The 26,547-nt window shown below is 35.7% G+C and overlaps 1 protein-coding gene across 10 annotated transcripts in view; it reads left to right on the plus strand.

Annotated features, from left to right (window-relative positions):
- Mmd (mind-meld) overlaps window positions 1–26,547 on the plus strand; it is a 425,901-nt gene that overhangs the window by 339,770 nt on the left and 59,584 nt on the right. For all 10 annotated transcript variants that reach the window (XM_064036153.1, XM_064036149.1, XM_064036156.1 and 7 more), the window contains one exon: window positions 1,592–1,738. In XM_064036153.1, coding sequence (XP_063892223.1) covers window positions 1,592–1,738 — 147 coding nt within the window. The remainder of the gene's footprint in view (window positions 1–1,591; window positions 1,739–26,547) is intronic.

Genomic DNA, 26,547 nt, shown 5'->3' on the forward strand with positions numbered 1-26,547 from the left:
TCAAGAATTGTTCCAAAGAAATATTTTTTGTAAAAACCCAACAATATTGTGTTAAAAGAAAAACAAGGACCATCGTAGTACTTTTGAAAATGATTGATGACGCTGTGAAGGAGCTCGGCGAAAGAATTTTGATATAACTAGCTTTTCTAAGTAAGAAAAGAGTCTTATTACAGTATTATATTTTTATTTTTAAAGGTATTTTTCGAGATGGCAGAGGAAAATTGATTTTGTTGCCGTATTGTAGAATTTGGGATACTATTTTTATTTGATAACTTTTTGTGGATATCTTTCTAGTCTGTTAAAGTATTTACGTATTATTTCTGATAGTATTGTAAATGACCATTTTTACGTTAAATAATAATCAAAGTTGATTAACATTCGTATGTGACTCCATCAGTAAATTTAAAAAAATCTTATTCCTGAATTACCCCACTTGCTCAGGATTAGATTAATAAATCTACAAAAAAATAATGTCAAAACAACGTCACTCGAAGTGTACCATTCATTTCATTCATTGAATGAATGAAAACCTTTCCGATTTCTTGTGAGCGTGCGGTTCGGTATTTCATTCGTTCCATTCGCCACTGAGCGAAAAAAAGAACGCAGTCTAATTGCGAGTCAGGCTTTTACGTGATGGCCATTAAATCAGCGATGCGATGTGAAGACAAGCACTTATATGTCTCAAAAACATACTGCAGTAGCGTATTTACTTCAGTTCTTTTACTTTGATTAAGACTTAAAGGTTAGGTTTCCTCCAGACATTTTGCTTAACCTATCCAGAGGTACAGTCACAGATGTACTTGAAAAAAATGTAGCCTAAAAGGTTTCATAGGCCCATACAGTAGTATTCAATATAAAGTTCTTGACTCACTTGGCCATCACGCTCTGTCCTTCTATCCAACGTTTATTTCACCAACAAGAACAATTAATTTACATATTCTCAACCTTTTTTAATCTGTTAACCCTCATACCCTACCTCTATGGCCCTACACTTACATAGCATCTTTTTCCCTTCAGTTAAAGGACGATACTCGTGAATGACAAATTAGGAGTCCTCCCAGCGCACGAAATTGCTCCACAAGAGTATTTTATTGAATTCCAACCACTTTTTATACTGCGATCATATTCAATGCTATATTTAGAAAGCCTTTTATGGAATTTGCGATTAAATTTCTCGATTCTATATTTTCTAAATTATGGTTTCACTTTGCTTGTTCAATAAATCTTTCGAAGTTTTTTGTGTCGTGACAGTTTTGGCAAATTACAAAATACCAACAATACCTTTAAGAATAAAGTTATTTCTCTTACTCAGACATCTGCTTAAAGCAAATAGACCATATATTCTAAAATCTGGATTAGATTTACGTAAATAGTGCAGTGGATAAGAATCAAATTCACCATCTCTCAATCACCAAACACACCCACATTTTTGTTCTATTCCTTCTTAATAATATCCATGATAGCACTTGACCATCACTCCTTCTTCCTCAGGAAATTAAGCGACCTCTCAACTAACAGATTCCTTCACATTTGGTACTTTCCCTAATAGCGATATTCATCACAGCACCTAAAAATCTCCCTTGTTCCTCAGGAAATTGAGCACTGCTACTACCACGGCACGGTGAAGGACTACCCCGGAGCATCAGCAGCTTTCCACACGTGCAACGGCGTCTCCGGGGTCATCCACATCGGCAACGAGACCTTCGTCATCCACCCCTTCTACGGGGGTGACTTGTCGGTCAGTAACGCTTGCTTTTTTACCTAAAAGGCAAAAAGAATGGACATAAATATAGTTTTCGTTAAGCACTTTTCTGATAATGGCTACTACCGACTGCAAAACCGTCAAGAAGTATGATTAACATAATATTGGGCATTTTGAACTTGGACATAATAAAATTATTTGAGGAGAATTGGACTTGGTTTGCCAACTTTTAGGTAGAAACATACCGTATGATTTCATGAACGTCCATTCTTTTTGTCTAAATATTGAGTTTTAATAAAAGTGTTTTTACAGGTATTGAGTTTGATAGATACGTCATAATTACAAACAATTAGACATAACAAAAGTGTTGAAAATGTTGAGTACAAATGTTTTAAGTAGTAGATTTCTTCTGTAGGTAATATATTTTTTCTATATGGCAAGGTAATTGTTATTCATCAGAATTATTGTAAGTAATATTTTTAGCTAAACCGTATTTGAGCCGCACGAGTAACGGATTTTTAAATAAAATTATATTAAAACGAAAACTCCAGAATACTACAAAATAGAATTCTTAGAAACAGTTGTAACGAAAGCCTCATATTCCAAGAAAAATATTCTCATTTTCTTTTAACCAACGTTTACTGAGATTAAATCATTATACTCTATTAAGTACTTTGATTAAAATCGGGCCTTAACTTATTCCCAGCTTGGCCTCAAGTTGGCCCCAATTTGGCCTCAAATAGGCACAATAATTACAGCCCCACTTAGCCGGGCGAAATTAAAAAATACTTTTTATTTGTAATCTGTTTCTGTAATAGTCCAATTAAAGTGAAATAGATTAGCTTTTTTATTTAGAGAGCAGTTAATTGAAAAGTCCAAAGTTGGGGGTAGTTTTTGGTTAGTTTTTTTCATTTAATCTAGGTGGGCCAAATGGTGGAATGGCGGAGTATTATGTTGAGATAGACTGGGTTAGTTTAATTGATTGAATTTGATTGAAAAATTATCATGACATGAAATCGCATTAGTTCGATTTGTTGAACATGGAAGGAATTTCCAATATAAAAGTTTTTAATGTGTCATGTACTAGTACGTACGGCTGATACAGACCACCAAAAAGTTTTATAGGTTATACGACCACATTTAAAATAAAATAATAGCCAACCATCGGGCCACCTCTCGGCGAAGTTGATCTTCCGTTGGTGCCCTAAAAAAGACAGATTGTCTCGAAGTAAGTAAAAGACTATCAATTTTATACACAAAAACATATGAAAAAATATACAGAAACCTATACAAAAACAAGCTCCCATGTACCGTTTTAAATCCATCACAGAAAATTGCGTATAGCCGAGTCGGTCTGTGTCCGCTTCGAGTATGTAGGTGATCAATCTTATCTCAAGTATTTTGTTTCGTTTTTAAAAGAAAGTTTATATACCTAAACGTTTTATATGCTATTGGGGATAGATGTCTGGTAAATTGAAACAATGTGGGCGTTGTTTTGTACGGTGGAATTCTAATGGTTAAATGTTTTAGTCGCTGAACTGGGTTGGTTTACTTATCGTTCATACTTTGACATATCGAACTAAGGACGGAATGATATAGTTTTTACCAATACAATTAAAAAAAGAAAAGACTGGATTAAACAAACTAATAGTAGGCACATGCTGAAACGCCTTTTCAGCAGTTGCTGTAAGTTTGATCCATGATAATCCGAATATAATCCCTAAGATTTATTATTGAAATAAACTTTTATACCTAATAATTCCAGGCTGTCAACAACTTTCCTATACAAAATACTTGTCGTACGTTACCAAAAATTCAGTAATACAGGAGTAAGTAAAAACGCGTCAAAAAGAGCTATTTATGTTATTCACAAGCATTTTCTTTAACGACTCGAATTCTTTTCATGTGCCTACTTTCGATAAAAAAATGGTTTACATTTGTAAGCTTCCAAGATTGCTTGGTATAAGCGATAAGATATAGCGAGAGCGGATAATAGTGCTTATCCCGAGGTCTATCTCGGCAGTCCAAAACTCTAATTTGTAGTAACCTTTATATACTTTACAAGCAACTAGCAACAAAAGCAAAGGACCAGATGTGCAAAAATAACAAATAAATTGTGAAGACATGCTATATTATAATATCATATCTTAAACTTTGACCCTTCAATCAGAACAAATATAAAGCAACAGGCGTGCTAATCGATCAGTCAAACGACAACTACAGTTTTACAATATTGATATATTAGACGGCAGTTAACACAGCCTCACAAAAAACAAAGTATAAAAAATGTCTCAGAGCACGTTTCCAACTTCAATACAAAAAAAACCCGCTCCGCCTATAACTCGAGCCAAAATAAAATTTATTAAGGGCGCGCACAAATTTGTCGTTGACAAGTATAACACATTCACACTCCACGAAGCCCTGATTGCAGGGTTACGTATAAGCACCTACAGAAACAGGGTTACGTATAAGTACCTACAGAGGGTTACGTATAAGCATCTACAGTAACAGGGTTACAGGGAATTGACAAAACATCGCCCTGAAAGAAACCATAATTTATGCCGCAAACCGTGGGAGAAATGGCCTCTTTAATATTCAAGCTTTTAACACTTCGCGCGTTGCTTCTGTCTTGTTTATACCGATACTGTTATACAGACTATATAGGTACCTATAGGGTGTTGTGTATCAAGAATCTTTATTTTCTTATTAATTTATAGATTGGAACAGATTGTGACATTATTTTCATTTGTTTTGTCATTGTCAACATGGTGTTGGTTAATCTTAATTTGACCAGTTAACTGCGACATATCAAACCTATGTGATAATTTAAAAGTTTTAGTGAGCTGTAGTGTAAATCGACCTGAAAGTATCTACCATGATACAAACATTAAGTTTAAAATATTTAGAGTTACTTAAAAATTTTATTTTGTTTTTAAATTCCAAGTTTACTCTTGAACTTAACTAAACTATAAACCTTTAATAGCCGATAAAAATCAATTCTATTAAAACGCAATAATACCCTCGACAAATAAACACATAACAAATTCACACCATAATTAACAATTAATAAGCATAACATTAAAACTATTTCACAATAACAACAAACATTTTTATTTCAATTATTTCCTCATAATTGAATTTTCATTGGATAAAATACGCGCGCAATATTTGTAATACAGGTAAACATAATGAAGTATAATTGATAATTAATAAAGAGAGGCCTCGGCTCGCATCATTTTATTGTAATTAAATTACTGTGATGTTATTAATTGTGTTATAATTATAAAGGTACCTTGTCATTATTAATACTGAGTGAAGGCCGTTTTGGGAGTGCTTGATGTCACATACATACATGTACTACATGTATGTATTTATGTACGTGTATTCGTAGACACACACAAACTCAATTGTTCTCCAAGGTTCTATAGTGATTTGATTCGTGTATTTGAGTGTCTGATTTTCAATTGTTCAATAAAAGCAATGAATTTTTACATATCTTTGGAGAATCTAAAGGCAATCTTGGCAAGCCAAAAACATATTGCGTTACAAGTTTTAGTTTAACTTAAGAAAATTCAATAGCTACATTAACTACACTCCTTACTTCAAAAAACGTCAACAGATAAATAATCCATCGGGCACACTCACAAACAAAGCGGGTACACACACATTGACAGCCAGCTATAAGGCCCGGTGCAGACAATAGCGCCCTTATCTCCCGTGACCCGCGAAACAAAAGCGCTGGAGGGGCAAGATTAATAGATCGCCGTTATTGTGTTCTAGCCTTATGATCACCTGCCCGAAGGACACTTTGATGTTAGTATCAATCTGAATTTTGAATCAGCTTAAGTTTATTTCTCTATGGGAGATGAAGAGAGTGTTTTATTATCTGTATCAGGTTGATAAGAGATTGGGCTGACAGATATTCGCTGTTGCCTAGGTAATGAATACTTAAAGCCTTCTTTGCTAGATCAACCTTCTTTTGATCTATGGATAAGATTTGGTATTCTATATAGTACCTAAATCGTTATAAGGAGGAAATTCTTTACAGACGCCAGGAAATCTGACAACCAGACTTACAAAAGGTTGCATGGGTGACTTTGTTGAGGGGGTCAGATGGGCATTCACTCCATGTGAAACTATGGTACTATGGTGCTGCCTCCGTTAGACTGGAAGCCAACCCTAACATAATTGCGAAAAGGCTAGGTACATTACACCATGATACCCAAAACATTACAACAAAAAACTTTTACACCAAAAAAAAACTTGCAAAACATTTTCGCCCCATCATAAAAACGGGCAGCTTAATTCAAGGGGACAATCCACTGATTTATACCAACGTTTAAACAGAGGCGTTTACTCTCTGTCACTCTAGTCCGTAATAAGTACACATCAAATAGGTAGGCACTAAGTTTGCCAGTCCGTCCGTTGCGTCACGCGGGACGTGCGAGCAACGTGATAATCCGGACCCTTATCGCGAGGACGCCATAAATTTGGCACGTTGGGCCCGTGCAGAAAGTGACACTTGAGCTTGGGGATTTTTTAATAAGGAATGTCTGTCTAAGAAGTTTAAGCAAAGACAATATCTTGATGCAGTATTTATGTCAAACTAGCGGCCCGCGGTACAAAAAATGTGATAAATGAAGAACCGCTCGACCGATTTTGTTCAAAATTCACCTGTACCTAAATAAATAGTCCGAACAAAGTCTAAACATTTCGTTTGGATAGGTGATCCCTTTCTTGAGTTATAAAATTACAACAAAAAGTGGCATAATTTTTTATATGTATGTATGTACAATAAAAAAAATATGTAAATAGATTTTGTAGCTCTAGCTTGAAAGTAAACTATTTAGTAATAACTAAAAGCATTTAGCAAGAGCGAGTCTTTGTAAAAATATTTAATTTTCCCTCCATTAGAATATACAGCCAACAATTTTCCTACACGTTCGGTTCTAAGACATAGCGTTGCGATGCTAACGCTATATATTATCGCAATAACAGTAGCGTGCGAGGAATATGACGTAATAATGTAAACTAAAAGAACTGGAAAACAGTACTGCATATTCAGAAGGTAGATATATATATTCATGAAGTTTTCTTACGTTTCAGTAGACGTGAATGTTGTATGTGAGGTATGATTTACAATATCACGCTTGTTACGTGGAGAAGAACTTTGAGTTTCTTTTTCTACACATTGCTCACTTTTTACACATTTTCTCTCTCCCACTTTAAGTTGATCTGCAAAGCCAACTTTGTTGGAGTCGCTTTTCAATCTACTCAGATGTACTGGTCTTTCATCGCTTAACATCGCTATCTGACCGTCACAACCCAGCTACAACCCGATACTCCTGGGTAAGACTAGTTGTCAGACTGGTGGCCAGCGGTAACGACTGCCAAAGATGTTTAAATAACAGCCGAGTGAGATCTTTTGAGAGTCTTTTTAAGCCTACGATAAACGCTTACCACATGATCGTAAGATCAGCCGGGCCTTTACTTAGCAACGAGCCCTCCTTTCTAATACTTGAAGAGTACTACAATAATTTAGTAGTGACGTCACAACACTTGACCCTCCCGCGGCGACGTTTGTCACGCTGGCTGTAATCCGCGCAGTAATTGCGCCACGCTCCCACGCTCACGTAATATTCTAACAAATTGTTGGGATCAACCGTTTATTATTTATGACACACTGTCAACCCTGCTACACGGATTTTAGTGTGTTTAGTTAAAATTGTCGATGGTCGATTTATTTTTTAAGTGTTAGTGAAATATCGCGCGTGACGAACCGGGAAAAGGCTAGGCAAAAATATAATAGCTAAATATATTTTATATAAACTTTAAAATAAAAACATGTTGCAAAAATTCGTTTTTCAGAAATGAAATGAAATGAATGAAATGAATCTGCTTGAACATAAAATTCTGAATAAAGTACAAAACTACTGAGAAATTCCAGATGAGTTGGCGCATGCACAAAATTATATTATAACATGAATATTTAATTTCAAAACACACACATTTTGCTTCATCAAATACGTATCACTAATCGTGTTACAATTACAAAGTGTAAAACTTTTCTCTAAAATCCTGTCAAATATTTCTATTATCAGCTTTAATTTCAGTGCACGAGTGTTGCAAAATATTCATACTTGCTGTGTTTATCATTATTTCAGTATACATTTAATACAATATACGCTTGTTTCCCGCGGTTCCACCCATGTCCCAAAAGAACCACTTCCCTCATCTAGTTAAAAGTAGCCTACAGTTTTTAGATTGTCTGTTAACATATTTAAATAGGTTTTAGTTTTTCCATAAAAGCCACACAGACATGATTACTAATACATTTACAATATAGTTAACTAAAGATTAGTTTACATTTAACAAAGATTGATACATACATTACTAAAGTCATGTGTCTCCTTAATATTCCCATTAAGCGCTCACCATGAAAACATAATCTTTTGAATCCATTACTTCGCAGTCACCCACAGAGTCGTTATGGCCTATTTATTTAGCAGTTTAAAACTCATAAATTACAGTAAAGCCACCAGCGAATTACAGTTAATTACAGAGTGTGCCCAATTGTAATTTAGTCGGTTGAGGATTTTTTTTTGGATTTTCTGCTATTTGAATTTCGGTGAGATGGTAATTGGGATTTGGTATAATATAACAAAACGAAAAAGAAGAATAACATTCTTCTTGTATGGTATACTATAACATATAGAAGAATATATTTCTTCTTTGTAACTTCGGTTATGTAACCTTGGTTGTTAGATCTTGAGTGATTATTATCGAGTAAAGAAAAAAGGTTGTAAAAATGAAAAGTACTGATTTTAATTTTAATTTTGAGTGGGGTGGATTTTTGTTTTAAATATAACTAAGTCAGTAATACAATTACCCTAACATGAATTAATTGCTCTTTTAAATAAATAGACAGCAAAAATAAAAACTCATATTCACCATAGAGCACAATAAAATCCAACAGTGCAAAAGGAGCATTATAACGATAATCGCCACCGTTTAATCGCAGAGGACTCCTCGCATTATCGTTGACCTCCAAGCGTACGTGCATATTATACCGGCATAATTGTACAGATTGCTCCTCATTAAAGGACAAAATATTTAAGTGGCAGCCCCTCTTGTGACAGTATCCGTCTTCATTTTAAACGCCAGTTTAATTTTTCACTATATTCATTCGTGTATCTGTAATAGCAAAAATATTGTAAATGTGAAAGTTTTTGACTTTGTAATTTGTATGTTTCGATATTTATTTCTCAAGCACGCTTTAACGGCTGAACAAAGTATAAAGAACAAAGTAATTAACATTTAGGAGATTTTTTACGAAACTATTTCACTGGGGTCGCTTAAATCTCTGTTGTATTTTTAATTTACAATCAAAAGCAATAATATTGTACACTGTGCCATTTAACAGTAAACCGGATCCCAAAACTGGATTATTGATATAAGCAATTAAACGTTATTTTTTATAAGTTTCTACATATGTTGCTCTTGACTTGAAACCTGGGTGGCAATGTAGGGTTCCCTAATACCATGCGTACCCATCTGCCTACCCCAGTTCATTGCGAGAATCGATTAACACATGCGATTATTTACGATTTATCGTCAGAACATTCGAATATTCGTTACAGTCGGGTCGCAACAACCCTGTGATTAGCCTGGCGTACAGAAAAGTAATTACTATGAACCAAAAACCGATGCTATTGGTGTATTTTTCGGAAACGATTCACAGTCAAATGTTTGTAAAGTAAATTGATGGAACGAATGGGAATAACATTTTTTTATTTAAATTTTAATGTTGAAGTGAAATATAATTTTATTTTATTTAACTATATTTGAAATGCTAAACTTATCAAATCATAGGGTACTGTTTATTGGTCAAATAAAGATGACAAAAACCGTGAACTAGCACGAAAACAATTATGCTGAGTTCAAACGAAGACTAATTTTAGCCACCTACATTTCTACGGCATTCCCGCGATTCATTTTTTATGTGCCATCGTATAGGCGGCTAAAGACTAGTCTCTTCTAAAAACAATTTAAAAAAACTAAACTAACGCATCAAACACTACCAAACTAGTTAGTACGTCAGTCACCACCAACACAAGTACACAACCAGCCCAATGATTAACATTATTCCTTCATTCCTACAGAATAGAACCGTTGGAACATTAATCACGGCGCGAAGAAACTGACGCCATAGTGACTCGCGTTTTACCAACTTTGAGATGAGACTTCGCTAAGGCTCACTATTTGAGTACTTCGTGACTCGACGAATTGGCACGAAGTGGCTGTTCTTGAGATTTTGTATTGCCAAAAAATATTTCTTCTAAAATGTATTACGGAGTTGTGTAGTACACGTGCCTGGTTTTCGGCCTTGGTCTTTTTTTAGATTTTTTTAGTTTTCCTCGTTGTATACAGGTCTAGCTTTTGCTTGTGGTTCCACTTTCGTCCCTTAGGAAATAACAGATCAAAACTTCTTGAAGAAGATCTGTCTAATTCTTCGAATCTTGTAGCTTCTGAGAATAGCACGTTCAAGCAAACAACACCTCAATCTTTTGATTAATGTAAATTTAATCTTATTGATCGACAAAATGTCCTTAGTTTTTATTTTTTGTGGGTTTCCAACTCAAAAACTTGCTAACTACCTGCTAAACTACCTTTAGTTCCATGGCATTTAAATTCTACACAATTCGTGGTTACTTTATGAGGTAAATAGCTGCTGAAATCACAGGTGTGTTTCACTTAAAAGTTTATAGCTAAGATGCGATGCATACTTACTGAGTTACGAGACACGGAATATAGATGCAGATCCCGTCGCACTGAGGTGCATTGTGTCAATCTTAAACATGTATTGGACGAGAAACAACAGAAGGTCGTGTGTCGGGTGTATCTCATCGGCACTTTGTATAACGTGTCTTAGCTTGCAAAATGGGTCAGAATTTTGTATGGTCAATATCTTCATGCAGCTAGAAAATATTAACTGTTTTGTAGCACTTTGTAAACTTAAAATTAACTGAACATTAATAGGTACATATGCAAGCTAATACAATAAACAGAAACTCTATAAGTCGGTCTGGCTTTCACGTCAAAATTACTGAACTAATTTAAATGGATACATGGTACATGGATAGTCTAATCCTCCATATAAGAAAAGCAGATTTAGTAACAAAATGAGCGATAGATTATATGTATTTTGTACATATTATAATATAAAACCCAACTTACATCCCAGCTTCTGACAGCACTTTCAAAACGTTGCCTGTTAGAATAATTACGGCGTAACTATTTTAAACTCGGACTTAACTTGGCTCATAGTCACGCCACATGCTTAGAGGCTGCATTCAGATGTTCTAGATAAAGTTAGGACGTCTAGCCAAGTTCGTGCAAGTTGTGAACAGCACCGTATTAGGCGTTAACTCGATAATGTTGGCGCTTTTGTCTGGAGGTAACCAGTTCGAGGCGGTTTGAGGATACAAAATTTAAGGGTGCTGATTTTGATGTGATTTTGGTAATGAGTTGTGATATCTGTTCTGTACATGTATGAAATCAGAGTGAGTTTGTTTGTTTCTCACGCTTTGACAGTCTAATAACGGACCTTTATGAGATGTAGTTTGCTATGAAAGTAGATGGGAACCTGTAGACATGGCAGGCTTTTTAATTTGCTGCAACAAACCGCGCGAAAACTGCCCATAAGTACTTTAAATAAGTAAAGACGAAACATTTTAAACATACCAAGTACACCAGTTACGAATATAAATTCCATCAGCTACAAAACATAATCAAAATCTAAGACAATCCACTTACAAAAGGAAAGCAATTGACAATACGGAAATACAGAGGAAAACTAATATCGCAAATAATATTCTGGGGCTGTCCTGTTCCCTGATCCTCTTACAGTAATCTCCTTGAGAACATTCCAATTGTTCGGAGTACGGAACCATATCGTATTAGTGCTTCACTCTATATGGATTTAGGGAACCCTACTTTTCTTAATGACCGCTATTTTTTAAGTCTTTGAAAGTCGCGTTTTTGAAAATCCACTCCATTGTTTTTGGTTTTGTTGTTCGTTTTTTTAAGCTTTCGTTTTGAATAGAATTGGATGGGATAAAATATTGTCTATTCTATCCTGTTAGTTTTAAAATAATTGTAAAGCTGCTAATTCAAAGGCATGCTATTTAATGCATTGTTTGTGTCTTGTGACACATTTTTTAAAACCTTCTTCCAACATTTAAAATCTCTGGTATGTTTGTACCATGACTCGCACTTACCCACCTGTCAAACACACTACAAAAAGGGTTATTCATTTGACAGCTAACACGTGTACACTAACTGTCAAATACACTCGCACTTTCTACAACACTCGGCAGGTAGATTACAGAACTCCTCAAGCAGTAAATTAATATCCAGTGAGAACAAAATGACTAGCCCAGAGGTCATACGCAAAATCTCCTAAGAAAGTAGCATACCACAATGCGCGTGTTCGGGCGTCGAGGCATATTACTAGCTCCATCCTCATACGCCATCTTTGGAACCAAATCACTAATCATTCAAGACCAATCTTTGACAGATTCGCCTAGATTTGATAAGGAACGCGAACGCCTCGTTAGTTCTAGTAACTGTTCGTTTTGATCACGCCTGCCCTACATTACTTGACCTACAAGAAGGCATCAGCTGGCCTATTTTATGGCATCTCTTAACTTACCTTCCTCCGTGCAACCGTCAATCACTCCAAAGAAAATTATAACCCAAAACTGCTGCAGCATCGCACGGTGACGTTAACCCTAAAACTGGTCGCGTAATAACGGCGTGACGTATTGTATAACACGTGTTCTTGTCACGCCGGAGCCACATTTGTCACGCCGGCGATAATCTGCCCCACACAGCCCGACTCTCTGTTTTGCCCAACACATGTATCACAAAATTATGTGGTCACGCTATCTATAATATTGTCGCCTCCATACTACTGCCTTTGTGTTTGAAATGAGATTTTTATCGCGCTGACTGTCTCTTTGTATGTAAATTTGTAGTGTATTCGATAAAAATTGTGTCCAATATACGGCTTGGGTTTACTATTTTTAGCGAGTTGGTTTATTGGTGGCTGTTCATAATGAATATTTATTTTTGTAAAAAAACTTTATTCCCTTAGGCGGCCGTGGTCATACATATTAATATTTCGCAGCACTTCGGGAAACCATGTGTTGACAGTACATATTAAAAACAACATCGCCTACATCAATTCAATCACTTCATACCTCGACCATATGCCTACGTTTGATAAACTAATTATCGAAATAACATCACGCTATAATTGGTTCACTTTAATTTCCATTGATCAGGACCGAGCATGCGTGATAATAACAATGCCTGACGTTAAGCCTACACGGGTTCATTGACCCGCAAATTGTATCAATCATTGTTACAGCACGGCTCAACTTTAGCCCATAATTATACGAGCATGACTAAAATATACGTTCACTTACGAAAATGTATGAAAAAGTATAAAAGTGCGAATCACGCTGTATAGAGCTCCCCTTATTCCTGTGATTAATATCAACGACGCAACTCTGTCTTTAAGTGTACCACATTTTTCAAGCCAAAGCATTTATGGTTCGTGAAGTACTGTGCGCGAATGTACTTTTATGTACAGATGTGTGTGTGTGAGAAGTGTGTTAGTGTGTGTAGTGTCCTCATTACGCTCTTGTTTATTATAAGGGGAAAACTTTATGAGTATTAGAAATGATGATAAAGTATATTTTTTAATCTTCCGCTACAGTTAATTGCGGTGCTTTTCTTGGAATAACAATGAGTGTTTTTATTAAATGTTTATTCTTATATTCAAGAGGGGACGACTACCTTTATTATAAGCCTGATTAGAACAGAAAATACAGAACAGACCTAACTGCGAATAGATAGATTTTGCAACAACAAACGTTTCATACAAAAACTCACCAAACACTTTTGACATTATAAATTAATTCTCAAACACACAAAAAAAGTATTTTTAGGTACAGATTGATCACGTAGTTATCGATTTTCATTATATTTCAGCAATATACTCAATGATTTCAGTTATTTATCTAATGTCACGTCATTACGCATAAATCCAAGATGGCGTGACGATGACGTCACGAGCCAAGCACCGCTTAATGATGCACTGAACCAAACGCAGATAGCACTGTGTAACGCAAACATTGATATTTGGCTCACTGTGTGCACACTGGGTCGAGTACACCTCATTGGACAGTGGTTACTGATTTTCGGTAATAGTTATGTATAGTGGGATAATTGTGTAGAGAAGGGAATTAATGAGTTATTCCCAATTTGTCACTAGTACCGATTGGTCACCAACTATTTTTTCCATACACCAATTCCCAATTGGTCATTCGAGCAAAATAAATAATTTAATATTTAAAGGACCATGGGCAAAAATGTATGAAGCCTGGGCTCACCCACCAACAGAGATGAGACCACTTTGAATATACTTGTAAAGCACTAAATATAAAGATTTTAACTAATTTTTGCGAAGAATCCATGGGGTTATTTTGCTATAAATATTTTTCTCCAACCATAAATAAACTAATATTCTGCAAAAAGTAGTGCTGTTACGGCATTGTAGGTTTTGTTACTGAACACCTTTAACTAGTTTTAATTCCAGGTTTAATGTATACATAAAAAATAAAAATAAATAACTGTTAGCAGCTGCAGTTAAAATTATTTTTGTTAACATTTCAATCAATATCAATAATAATGTCGTCTAAATATCCTGCCGGTGGATTAAATTGTGTGTGCCTGCCTAACCCTAGATACCATATTATTGAAATGATATGAGCACAACTTCCTACTGTGCGTCTACCTGTTAGACACGAGCAGTAATACTGAGCGATGGCATCTCGACCCATTTCGTTTCTGTTAACCAGAATGTATACGTAATATGTACGTGCACGAACATGTCTTGACTGTATCCTTCTTCTTAATAGCCACACATTTTGGTGATGGATATTGCAATTATCAATCAAAAAGTTCCAATTGTCGTTACCCATCAGAATATGTTCTTGGCAAACTCTGAAAAGCAAAAAAAAACTATTCTTAGGTGCATCGGCCTAGAAGTCAGTGTCTAATGGATGTTCCTGAGTTTATACGCCACCGACTTCTATGCCGATGCACCTAAGAATAGTTTTGCTTTCAGTGTTTTGGGAGTCGGTTTTATTTGTTTGTAAAAGTTTTTTTTATTTTGGTTTTCAGTGACAAGCATAGTTGTCACTATCCGCATTGTGGAAAGTTCCCATCAATACGAATAATATAAGCCCAAACACGAGGTAGTTTAATATGTAAGTTGTCGAGTTCCCTCGACCTTCTCCGGTCTCCATCATCAGGTCAGCTCCAAACCTTCACTGTTGCATAGTGTTATCAGACGTACACCTCACTGTCAAGTTTTTAACCTATGCACACCTACAATTTTCGAAAGTTGCCCTCGATTTCTCAGGGGTTCCATCATCAGAACCTGACCTGGTGATTATGAGGTGGTCCCATAATCCTAGCATAATCAAATCCTGCGAATTAGGTTTTATGTCATGAACAACCAAGCGCACTACGATTCCTAACAATTGTCCTTTTCTACAAAACCTATTTAAGTGCATATCTTTTTTTTGCCATGGAATTGAAGGTAGTGCCCATAGTAACAATTTTAGTACAAACAAAAACCTTCACAACGGCATATGCTACAACTCTGTTGGACAATGAGCCCAACTTGACTCATGGTCCTTTTGGGTTCCGATTCGTCACCCGCATAAAATTTCACGTATCAGAGTACCGTCAGAAATAAAAGTGTTAGAAGAAATTTTAAATGAAAAACTTCGATGTACGTAAAGGTATAGCTCTCATATAAATATAATAAAATTTACATTAACACACAGGTGAAGACAACTTGGGCATTTTATAAACCCGAAAATGTGACTCGATACTTTTTGTGCCGGTAACAAAAGTACCAGGGGCCCATAAGTAGCAAAGAGATTGTATACATAAAAATGATGAATGATGGTGTAAATTAGTATGTTTATCTACAACTAGCTTTTGCCCGCGACTTCGTTCGCGTGGAATAGTGACTTTCGGCAGATTTTTGGTTAGACCAATAGATGGCGCTATATGTCCGGAATAAATTTTATTTTTTATTTGTATATTTCTTTGTAATAAAAACTATCCTATGTCCTTTCTCAAGTTCCAAATTATGTCTGTACCAAATTTCACACAAATCGGTTCTGTAGTTTAGGCGTGATGAAAAGACAGACAGAGTTACTTTCACATTTATAATATTAGCAGGGATGTCAGTGAGGAAGGCAATCCGCAGCAACCAAACAAACAGATTACCTACAGTTCAGTTCGAAGGTAATTAACTGGCGGAGAATCTTAACACCGCGATTCAGAAATGAGACGAAAATGCACAGCGCCATCTAATAGCGGTAGGCAGAACTTCTCAACATTTAGAACTAAACATTATTTTGTTCGTTCCATTACGTACTGATAGGTTCAAACTAATACATTTTACATCCTTCATCATCCCTTATTTTATCACCCGTGGGGGTTGAATTAATCAAAATCGTATTTAAGCGAACGTCATCATAAAATTCTGATTCGTCATCAGGACTTCTTCATAAAATCTAAGAAGATGTATACAAACTTTCATCCCCTATGTATCCCCTTAGGGATGGAATTTATCAAAATCCTTTCTTAAGGGTTGCCTACGCCATAGTAGCTTTATGCATGCAAAGTCTCAGTCCGATCGGTTAAAAATTGACAAAGTTTCATACAAACTTTCATCCCCTATTTTATCCCCTTGGGGGTAGAATTGATCAAAATCCTTTCTTAGCGGATGCCTACGTCATAACATCTACCTGCATGCCAAATTTCAGCCCGATCCGTCCAGTGGTTTCAGCTGTGCGTTGATAGATCACTATGTCAGTCAGTCAGTCAGTCAGTCACCTTTGAGTTTTATATATTTAGATTAGGAAAAAAACGTAAAATCCTGACACTCTTGACTGCTATACTCCTGTAAGTTATGCGGTCCTAGTACACGGTGGGCAGTTCCATGGACACTCGTTGATTGGTATATTACTCATCTGATTTATGCGATCCTGGTATTTTGGTTTTGGCCGTGCGGTGTGTGACGCCGTTGAAATCGCGATTTTATTAATAGCGTCTTGCCATATTCGGTAAAAACATAAACAAAATAAATAAAAAAAAACATATTACAATATTGTAAAGCTTATCTTGTTGACAGTACTTTTTACAAAATAAAGTACGGATGACCAATTGGGACTAAGCAAAATAAAATATTTCATTGAATGACCAACTGGGACACGTTTTTTATGGATGCCAAATCACTAAAATGACGAATCGGGCATAACTCGAATTAATAACTGAATTCTGTGTTAATTGACAGATATTTTTTTTGAATTTTCCTAAATTTTACAAAGTTTTTTGGCTCGGTTTCAGTCACAAGCCCATTTGACGGGTTACAAGTCAAAAAAATCAAAAAAAATCAAAAAGGTTTTATTTCGTTATTACACGATTTAACAATGTTATACAGTGGGTGGCGTCTCCTTTTAAGCATATAGATGCCTGTGCCAGGAGGCGCCGCTCTTTTATATCTTACAATTTTAATAATTAATTAATAACTTAAAACTAGATAATTTTAATATTTGGTATGTGTGTGTGTATGTAAGTGGTGTGTGTGTGTGTATGTATGTGGTGTGTGTGTATGTATGTAGTGTGAGTGTGTGTGTGTGTGTATGTAGTTCACATTACATTTAATAAAAGATTTTCCACATCATCATAGCTTAAATTGTTAATCCATTTTGTCAGTAAAGTTTTACATTCTTTAAAAGGTTTGGTATGTATGTTTATTTGTTTATTTATTTTGTTGTATAGGGTAGATGAGCGTTTGTCGTACTGAATGTTAGCGAATTCTGTTTTTACAAAAGGGATACAGGCAACATTGTGTTTTTTCCTTCTTCTGGCTGATATATCGGAAGTTAATGGTGGTATGGTTTTATGTTTTTTAAGTACTAAGTGTATGATATATAATTTACGAACTGATAATAAATTGCAAATTTGGTATAGCTCATAAGTGGGAAAGGTCCTTTTTTTGAAGTACATTACTTTTATTAATGTCCGTTGCGCTCTTTCAAGGTCAAGAAAACGTGTTTTTCGGGCTCCTCCCCAAATGGGGATACAATAGATGATCACTGATTGAACCAGCGAGATATATACATCATTAAGAAGATTTCTAGATATACCACTCCTTGGGACTATGTGTCGTAAAGTTTTAAAGATCCAAACAAATTTTCTTATTCTCGCGGAGATTTTTTCGATTTGAGGATACCAGGACAGGCTTTGGTCCAGTGTTATACCTAAGTACTTGACTTGGTTAACTTTGTTGATTTTTGGACAGTTACAGTGATGATCAACCGCACTCCCACACTCATGTATTTTTATGCTGAACTCAAGTTCTGGTTGAACGTTTTTATATATTGAGAAGCATATATAGTTGGTCTTGTTTGTATTTAACGTAAGAAGATTAGTTTTTAGCCATGAAGCTACTTGTATCATACCTTTTTCTGAGTTTAGTTTGGTTTCAGCCCAAGTTGTGCCAGTGAAAACGATAGCTGTGTCATCGGCGTACGAAAAGATTTTTCCTTTGTTGAGTGTCACATAAGTCGTTCATGTATATCAAGAATAAGGTAGGACCCAAGACGCTTCCTTGAGGCACGCCGCATGTCACGTCAACGTCCTCACTAACAACAAAATTATCTAACTTGACCTGCTGCTTTCTATTTGTCAGATAATCAGAAAATATAGATAGTTGAGTACCTCTAATACCAATCTTTTCTAATTTTTGGACGAGTATGGGAATGGAAACCGTGTCAAAGGCCTTTTTTAGGTCTATAAAGACCGTTAAACACCTAGTTCCTTTATCGAGTTCTTTTACGAGTAATGTAGTTAAAGACGTGACGGCATCTTCTGTAGATACGCCGCGTCTAAAGCCAAATTGAGATGGAGATAAGATGTTGTTAGTTTGAAGGTAGTTTAATAACCTGGAATTAAGAATTTTCTCTAATATTTTTGCTATAACAGGAATAACAGAGATAGGCCTGTAATTGTTAACGTCATCTTCTTGCCCACCCTTGTATATGGGGGTTATTATTGATTTCTTTAGCAAATTAGGGAACGTGCCTTGTTTAAAACAAAGATTGACTATATGCGTTATGATTGGAATTATTTCATATTTTACATGTTTAAGGTACCTAGTGGATATATTATCCCATCCTGGGGCGCTATCTGGTTTTAGAGAGTTAAGTACGCAATTTACTTCGTCGGTGTCCGTATCCAGTAACACGAAGGATTTAGAGAAACTGGGCAAAGAACGTAAGTATAGATTTAATTCATTCTGGGTTACGGTTTGTTGAATGTCTTTCGCTAGTTGGTTACCAATATTTGCAAAGTATTGATTTATATAGCTGGCTGATTCCATAGGTGATGTTTTTAAATTTGTTAATGCAGAATTAGTTTTCGTAGATTTATTTGTATATGTAATAATTTTCAGGTTTTTCCAAAGAAGTTTGTTGTTATTTAAAGATTTACTAAGTAGGTTTCTTTCATATTTTCTTTTTAGTTTTTTAATGAGGTTGTTGCAATGATTCCTGTAACGAGCATATGTTATTTTTTTTATTATATTATGAGGATTATCTCGAGACTGTTTTTGGAGCTTATTACGATTTCTTATACATCTTAGTATGCCTTCTGTTATCCAGGGCTTAATAATTCGTTTACTTTTAGGGATCGTGTGAGAAGTGGTGTTTAGTTTTAGTGACTCAACAAGATGTTGTATCAAGCATTCCGTAACGTCATTAGGGTTTTCACAAAAAAGTAATGTTGATAAGTTTTTATTTTTTAGATATTGTAAGGCACTCTCAAAGTCTATTTTAGTAATGTGTTTAGGTGGAGGTTGGAAATGTTTTATTTTAGATAACGATAGAAAGGTTGTGCGGTGGTCTGTAATAGTAGTGCGAAGGATGGCAATAAAGGCAGTATGCCGTTTCCTATTTATTTTTAACATAAAGTGATCCAGACAAGACAGGTAATACAGCACTTCTCTGTGTGGGAGGAGGCCTGTGCCCAGCAGTGGGACGATTAAAAGGCTCATGGCCATGAAGTTATACAATCAACATTGAGTCCCCAATAAGACCAATGTAAAACAAAATATTACACACACAGACACAAAAGTACACAAAAAGCAATACTCAGGATCGAAGTGTATCAACAGTCGCGAATGACGTCAACAGACATGAATTCCAATTCCCAACAAAGAAATAGAACCTCTGATTCCCAAGTACCCAAGCACCGTCGATTGGTCTCAATACAGGCACCCCATTCATTACGTAGAGGGTTACGACGCTACGAAAGTGCTACGAGCTACGCGGCTACGAGGCTACGAGACTACGAATATAGATGATACCATTGGATAGATTGATTCTATCTGGATAGATGTAAAATTTATTGTACGTTTTCGTTTTCTAGGGAAATATTTTTGAATATTTTTAGCTTGGATTGGTTTCTTTGTTTCGGTTGCTGAATATAGGAGCTGCTGTATGAATCAATGCTTTGTGTGAGCTGTCTGATTTTTCTTTTGTCTCATCAACTTTTACCACATGTGTTAAAATCGACATGGCCAGAAAGAAAGTTACTTGTGAGATGACGGCAGACAGAAGACCATGGAAAAAGAAAAATTGATGCGACGACCTCAAAAAAAATTTCGATAAGGGCAGGAGATTCATGAACGTTTACCTCAAAAATGTCAAAAATCAACTGTTTAACATTTTCGAGTAGTTTTCTAAGCAAACTGCATTACCCTCCGATACCCGCATCTCGTCATTAGGTTGCTTCGGACGTTATTGTCTCAAGTCGTCCCCGGAGGGTCACGACCCGTCACTCGGAGGGAAATTCGACACTATTAACTGTGATTGTCGAAAATTGCCTCAAAACTGTCAATGGCGATTTAATATTGTGTTAGTGTGCGTTTTTGGGACGGTTTTCGTCTGCTTGAAAGTGAAATTTTGAATGTATGTATGTATGTAACTACTGTTTCTTCACCCGCATCGTATCCGTCCTCAATCTCTATCTAGACTCTAGACTATATCTGTACCAAATTTCATACAAACCATGTCATCAGTTTTGGCGTGAAAGCACGACAGACGGACAGACAAAGTTATTTTCACATTTATAGTGTTAGTAAGGCTTAATAATGATGATGTATTTAAATAAAAATCAATGATGATGTATATTGCATCTACGGTTTTTTCAGATTTCCATTTAAGATAGCTTTTTAGGAATTGCAGTGGGTAGTGAGGGTCATTTCATTATGAAACGTCTGAGTTAGTAAAAGCCGAACAAACTTATTATATGTAAAAGTTATGATTATTGTGGTTTCGTGGGAAAACTGCTGTTGAACTAATATGGTTTATTTATTCGCGATATTTTACTGCTTCATAATTTTAATGTTGATTTTCAAATTTTCAATACCAGGTACGTGGTCTGCAGTAATATTAAATATTATTATGCGGTCAGATATTACATATTATTATTGTAGATTCAGATATTTTTGAATCACGTTTTGAAACCACATTTCGCCGAAATCGCTGTTTTCATTGGTTTCCATAACAAAATATAAATTATAATTAATTTACGTATAACATTTCAAAGTTAATTAACTATGAATTTTGTGTAATTAATTTATCAAAAACATGTGAAACGTACATTATTTGCCTAGCCTTTTCCCAACTACGTCAATGTCGGCTTACAGTCTAACTTCATGTAGCTGAGCATCAATATTTTACATAGACTTATTCCTTTGCTACTACGAAGTATTTATTTATATTTCCAATGAAACAATAAACAATTGAATCCTTACGTAAAAGCAAACGTCGTCCAGCCTCTCAGATCTCTATCTATCAATTATCTAGATCCAACGATAGCACCTTAGTCTCCACCAGAGACCTACCTCGCCCCCCGCGCGCTGAACTAAAACAGGCGTCAGAGGGGAAGGGTAGCGAAGTTTGAGAGACCAAGATACGCTGGTCTTCTGGTATCCTTTCTCGAGTACTGAGTAGAGTTTCTTTGTAAAGATAGTCTATTGTGCCAGCTCTTTGTTTCTTGGCCGTGATTTGTGGATTTTGATAAGCCTCTCACTGACAGCGTGTTCGCAATTGTCAGTTGAAATTGATTTTAATTACAATGATTTAAGGTTTAGACTCGGTTGCATTCTTTGGGTTTATTTATGGGGAGATCGTAATGAGGTGGTGGGTTAGGGGACTAATTATTGAATGGGGTATTTTAATTTTAGTCGTTATCTAGTTATTTAAAGAAAGCGAATAATTTGGTGGCGTCAAATAAGAGGCTGAAGTAAACTGGTATAGGTTTGGCAGTCAAAAATCTTTCTTACAAAAATGTATTATTAGGCAGCTGCACATGATGGTGCTTAAGATTTTGAAAGGATTCTTTAAATTGCAAAATTGTGATGATGACCTCGATATCATAACAGCATTTTCCAAGAGGAAAACAAGACACCTATTATAATATACAACTTGAACTTTACCTAGTAAATCTACCCACCTCTTCTACGAAGAGCAATGTTATCATTCTAAGAAAGCATTCTTCATTGAAACAACTAGTGAAACCCAATCAACTGTAAACTGCCCGAGGCTTTCAAGTTGTTTTGTTACTTCAGCCATTCTGTACTTCCAACACACCTGAACACAACACTTTGTACTGAAACACAAAATAATCCTGACTAATACAATTTATACACTAATATTATGTAACTGAAAGATTTGTTCGTTTGATCGTGCTAATCTTAGGGCAAGACAGATTTGAAAAATCATTTCGTTATTTACATTAGTTTATTTATCAAGGAAGGCTATAGATTTAAAAATAATTCATATGAATATGTGAATCTCTATAGTATTGGTGTGGGCTGTTATCTCGATATCAAATTAATATTTTTTAGGTGGACGTGGGAAGTAAGATGGCCATCAAAACGTGGGAGAAACATCAGATTACAGACCATTAGGACCACCTACAGTCTGAATTAATACCTATGTTCTTACCTTCATTTTGTACCTTTGATTGCTTTTTATTTATAGCTTCCTAGAGATGGTTCGTATCAATCAATTTGTTAAAGGTGCGTTTGGTTCGCTAGCGTGTGGCTATTGTACCTTTTATATATTTATATAACATTGTATTGTACACTCTGAGACCCTTAGTTCCCCGGAGAGCACATTAAGCCGACCGTTGATGTTGTTATAAGAATACTTACTCCAGTATTTTATCGGAAAATACTGACTCGTACAATTTTTACTTGATATTTCTCGTTGTAAATTGTACTCAATGAAAAATAAGACGGTCTGCTTTTTCTGGTATTTTGCGTTTGATATGGAAATAAAGAAATTCTTTGTAAGGCTTCATTTAGAAGTATTCAAGTTTGTTTTGCAATACTACGGATGTGATTCTATATTTCTCAGAATGCAATGGAAAAACTAAAACTACTAAGAATTTTTTGCTAGTGAATTCCGGAAAAAATACCAACGAATTCTCAACAAACACTGCGCAGTAAATTGATGGACAGTTCGATATAATTGGCGAACATTTTTGTGCGTCATGCACAATCACAAAACGGCCAAATAGGGCCAAATATCGTCCAATATTTTTGGGCACCTTACGCAGATACGTCCATTAAGCATCAGCCCTCCTCCGATAAATTGGAAATGTAATGCGATCCTCGGAAATAATTCAATTTTTGCCATAAAGTCACCGTCGTCTGTCGTTATGAGCGATACGCCATCTTCAGAAAAAGTTGGATTATCAACGGCCCACTGAAAACGTAATTGTCTCAAACGGATAATCTTTCCCACGAATTGAAATTTCTTATTTTTTCGCCCCCATTTTGAGCAGTTTAAAGGAGGGTATTTGTGTCTGTTTTGGTTTAGGATTAGAAATCGCCAGTCCAGCATAAATAAGATTGTCGTTCTAGATTAATTGGTAAATAAATACTTTTATTCAGTTCGCAATTTATTTTGTCTACTCTACCTACGTGCCAACAGCTTTTATTTCTTTATATTTTATCTTTGGGCATTTTTATTTTATATGGAAAGCAGATTTAAATTCCACAACTCATAAAGAGCCAGTATTTTTAAAGTTCCCCGAAACTTTACCCCATATATTTAAAGCAAGGTTCGTACCTGCATGTATGTATTTTATATATTGCAACAGTGACATACCTACACGCGGTCCCACAGATGCGCGAAGCTATCCCAGGGTCCCGCAGCAATTTTTGCAAATTCACTCAGTTGACTTTTCATTTTCGAAGTTGCCATTTTTTCGAGATACACTTTTTTTTTCGCGTACCACGAGTATTCCGAAGGGGCTTCGCATAACGAACGACGTGATGGCCTGATGGGTTTTTTATTTCGCGTTCGCCGTGCGAATTAATTTGACAATATTGTTGGGCGGTTGGCAACGCTACGGTGGGTAATTTTTCGCAGCGAAAAATTCGAAGTTTGCGTGAGTAATTATTTTTATCGTTTATTTTTTTTTTTGTTTTGTGTAAACTGTTTTGGGTTTGAGAAGTTTAAAATAACTAACTGTTAAATACTCTAATAAATATTTAACAGTTAGCATAAAAAATATTTTTTCACAAAGACACGATTCAGATTATCTTGACGACCGTACATAAAATTTTATTCTCAACCTTCAAACCGAATTACACAAAGAAAGAACCGATCTTAAAACGAAAGAAAATCTAATTAAACACAAATGATGTGATCAAAAGCGTCAATTACAATCTATATTCGATCTGCCATAATCCGGAGCCATCCAGTTTAGTATAGATCTGTGGGTATCTGTGGGTATCTGCGCTACCATTGGACGCATTAAACAAATTGATTTTGAACCAAAAAATTGCGAGCCGTAAGCCAGCACTTCGGGTAATGAAACGTTGACATAGTGCCACTGGATAGACCTTTGCTTTTTATAATATTGCTTTTGAAGTGTGGCTTAACTTAGTTTTGTGTAGTTTTGCCTCGATAGAAACATTGCAAATGGATTTTTGGCCCAAGCTTGTAAAATAATTAAGATATAGCTATTTCTATCTAAATAGTAGTACACTTAAATTGGTTAGGTAATCTTTCTAATGTCTACAACGATGTTCTGCATAAAAGAGAACATATGATTGAGACATATGAGGAAATCCATGATCCAAACTCAATTACTCCATTAAAATAACACTAATAAGGTTTGTAGAGGTCAGTCGACCTACATGCAGCATATTCTTCAACACAACTACGTATTTACATAGCAGGGTAACCGCACCAAATGTTTGCCATAACGTTAATCCAATCCAACGAATCGCGACGCTATTTAATTCGAGTGGGAAATTAGATTGGGATCCATGCGGCATGTTTGATTTGAATTACTTGCGCGAGACGTGAACGACACGACTCCAATTTGTGGTGTCGGTACGTTTTCATGTCGTGTTTGTTTGTTTGTGTCAATGAGTGCGGGTTATTGGGAGTGGGCGTTTTGTTTATTGGGTCGATGATATTTTATTGAGTCTTAATTTTGAATGGTAGAGTTAATTGTGTTTTAAAAGATTTTTAGCACTGTAAAATGTTTTTAACGTTTCGTAGCGTGGTAATGAATAGCTGATAAGAATGTTCAAATCCCGCAGTTGTTTATGTGACACACTCACAGTACATTTATTCCGAACATTATTTTTCTTTATGATACAATAATTCGTGCCTATCAGAGGGTCAGCCCAAAAATAATTCAAATAACAATATTTCTCCGCACAAAATCTAATTTATGCCAAAAAAACACCCTATGTTTTTTAATTACCGAACCCATAGATATTCCATTAAAGCAGACCACATCATAATCCACTTTCCCCCAATTTATTTACAACACGCTGGGAACGCGAACAATTAATTTGATTTCGAATTAAAGCTTAAAAACAATCTTGTCGCAAGGCCGGGGTAAAAATGTTTACGGGTCGTTACCCACTCACGTTCATGCGGACAACTTTTGGACCCTCCACCCTAAATGGGTGCTAATCGGGAGTTTGTGGGGAACAAACCAACTTTCGGACAGTGCTAAGACGTGATCGCGTGCCAGGTGCTAAATTAACATTTCGATTTAAATAATTTCCGAGTTCGTTATGTTCGGATTCGAATTTTGATTTCTGATTTTCTAATTAGCAAAGTATGTGGGAAGTTTTGTTGTTTGCTGTTTGAGTTTGGAAAACTCTTGATTATTGCGTGCAAATAAGTTTAGCCTTCGAAATAGGTTGGCGAGTGATGAAACTATAGCCTTAACTATCGAGTTAAAGGTCATATTTTAAGTTAAAATATAACGTTAACTTGTATACAGCTTGATATACCATAATTTACCGAGAAAAAACATTAGCGAAAAATATATTTTTTTACAAAGTAATTCACACTAAAAGCCCATCAATGAATAACACTAAAACGATACCACATCGGTGCTCTAAAACTTATATTCAGAGATAAAACTTGAGATACGGGGACATTAGGGCTCAGTTGGGGGCTTGGGTGCCGCTAAGGGCCCATTTGCCCCCAACCTGCCGTTCTACTGATCATTGGGGCGCACTTTATCCCATTTGAGCAATAAGTTAGGGATAACCAGTAATTGCTCGATGGTATTCGGTTATTTTCCAATTTTCAGGCCGTTAAGGATTTATGGGGGAAAGTTTAAGGGTTGTGTGGTGT

This window comes from Helicoverpa armigera, chromosome 9 (assembly GCF_030705265.1).
Source record: "Helicoverpa armigera isolate CAAS_96S chromosome 9, ASM3070526v1, whole genome shotgun sequence".
NCBI classification, from domain to species: Eukaryota; Metazoa; Arthropoda; class Insecta; order Lepidoptera; family Noctuidae; genus Helicoverpa; species Helicoverpa armigera.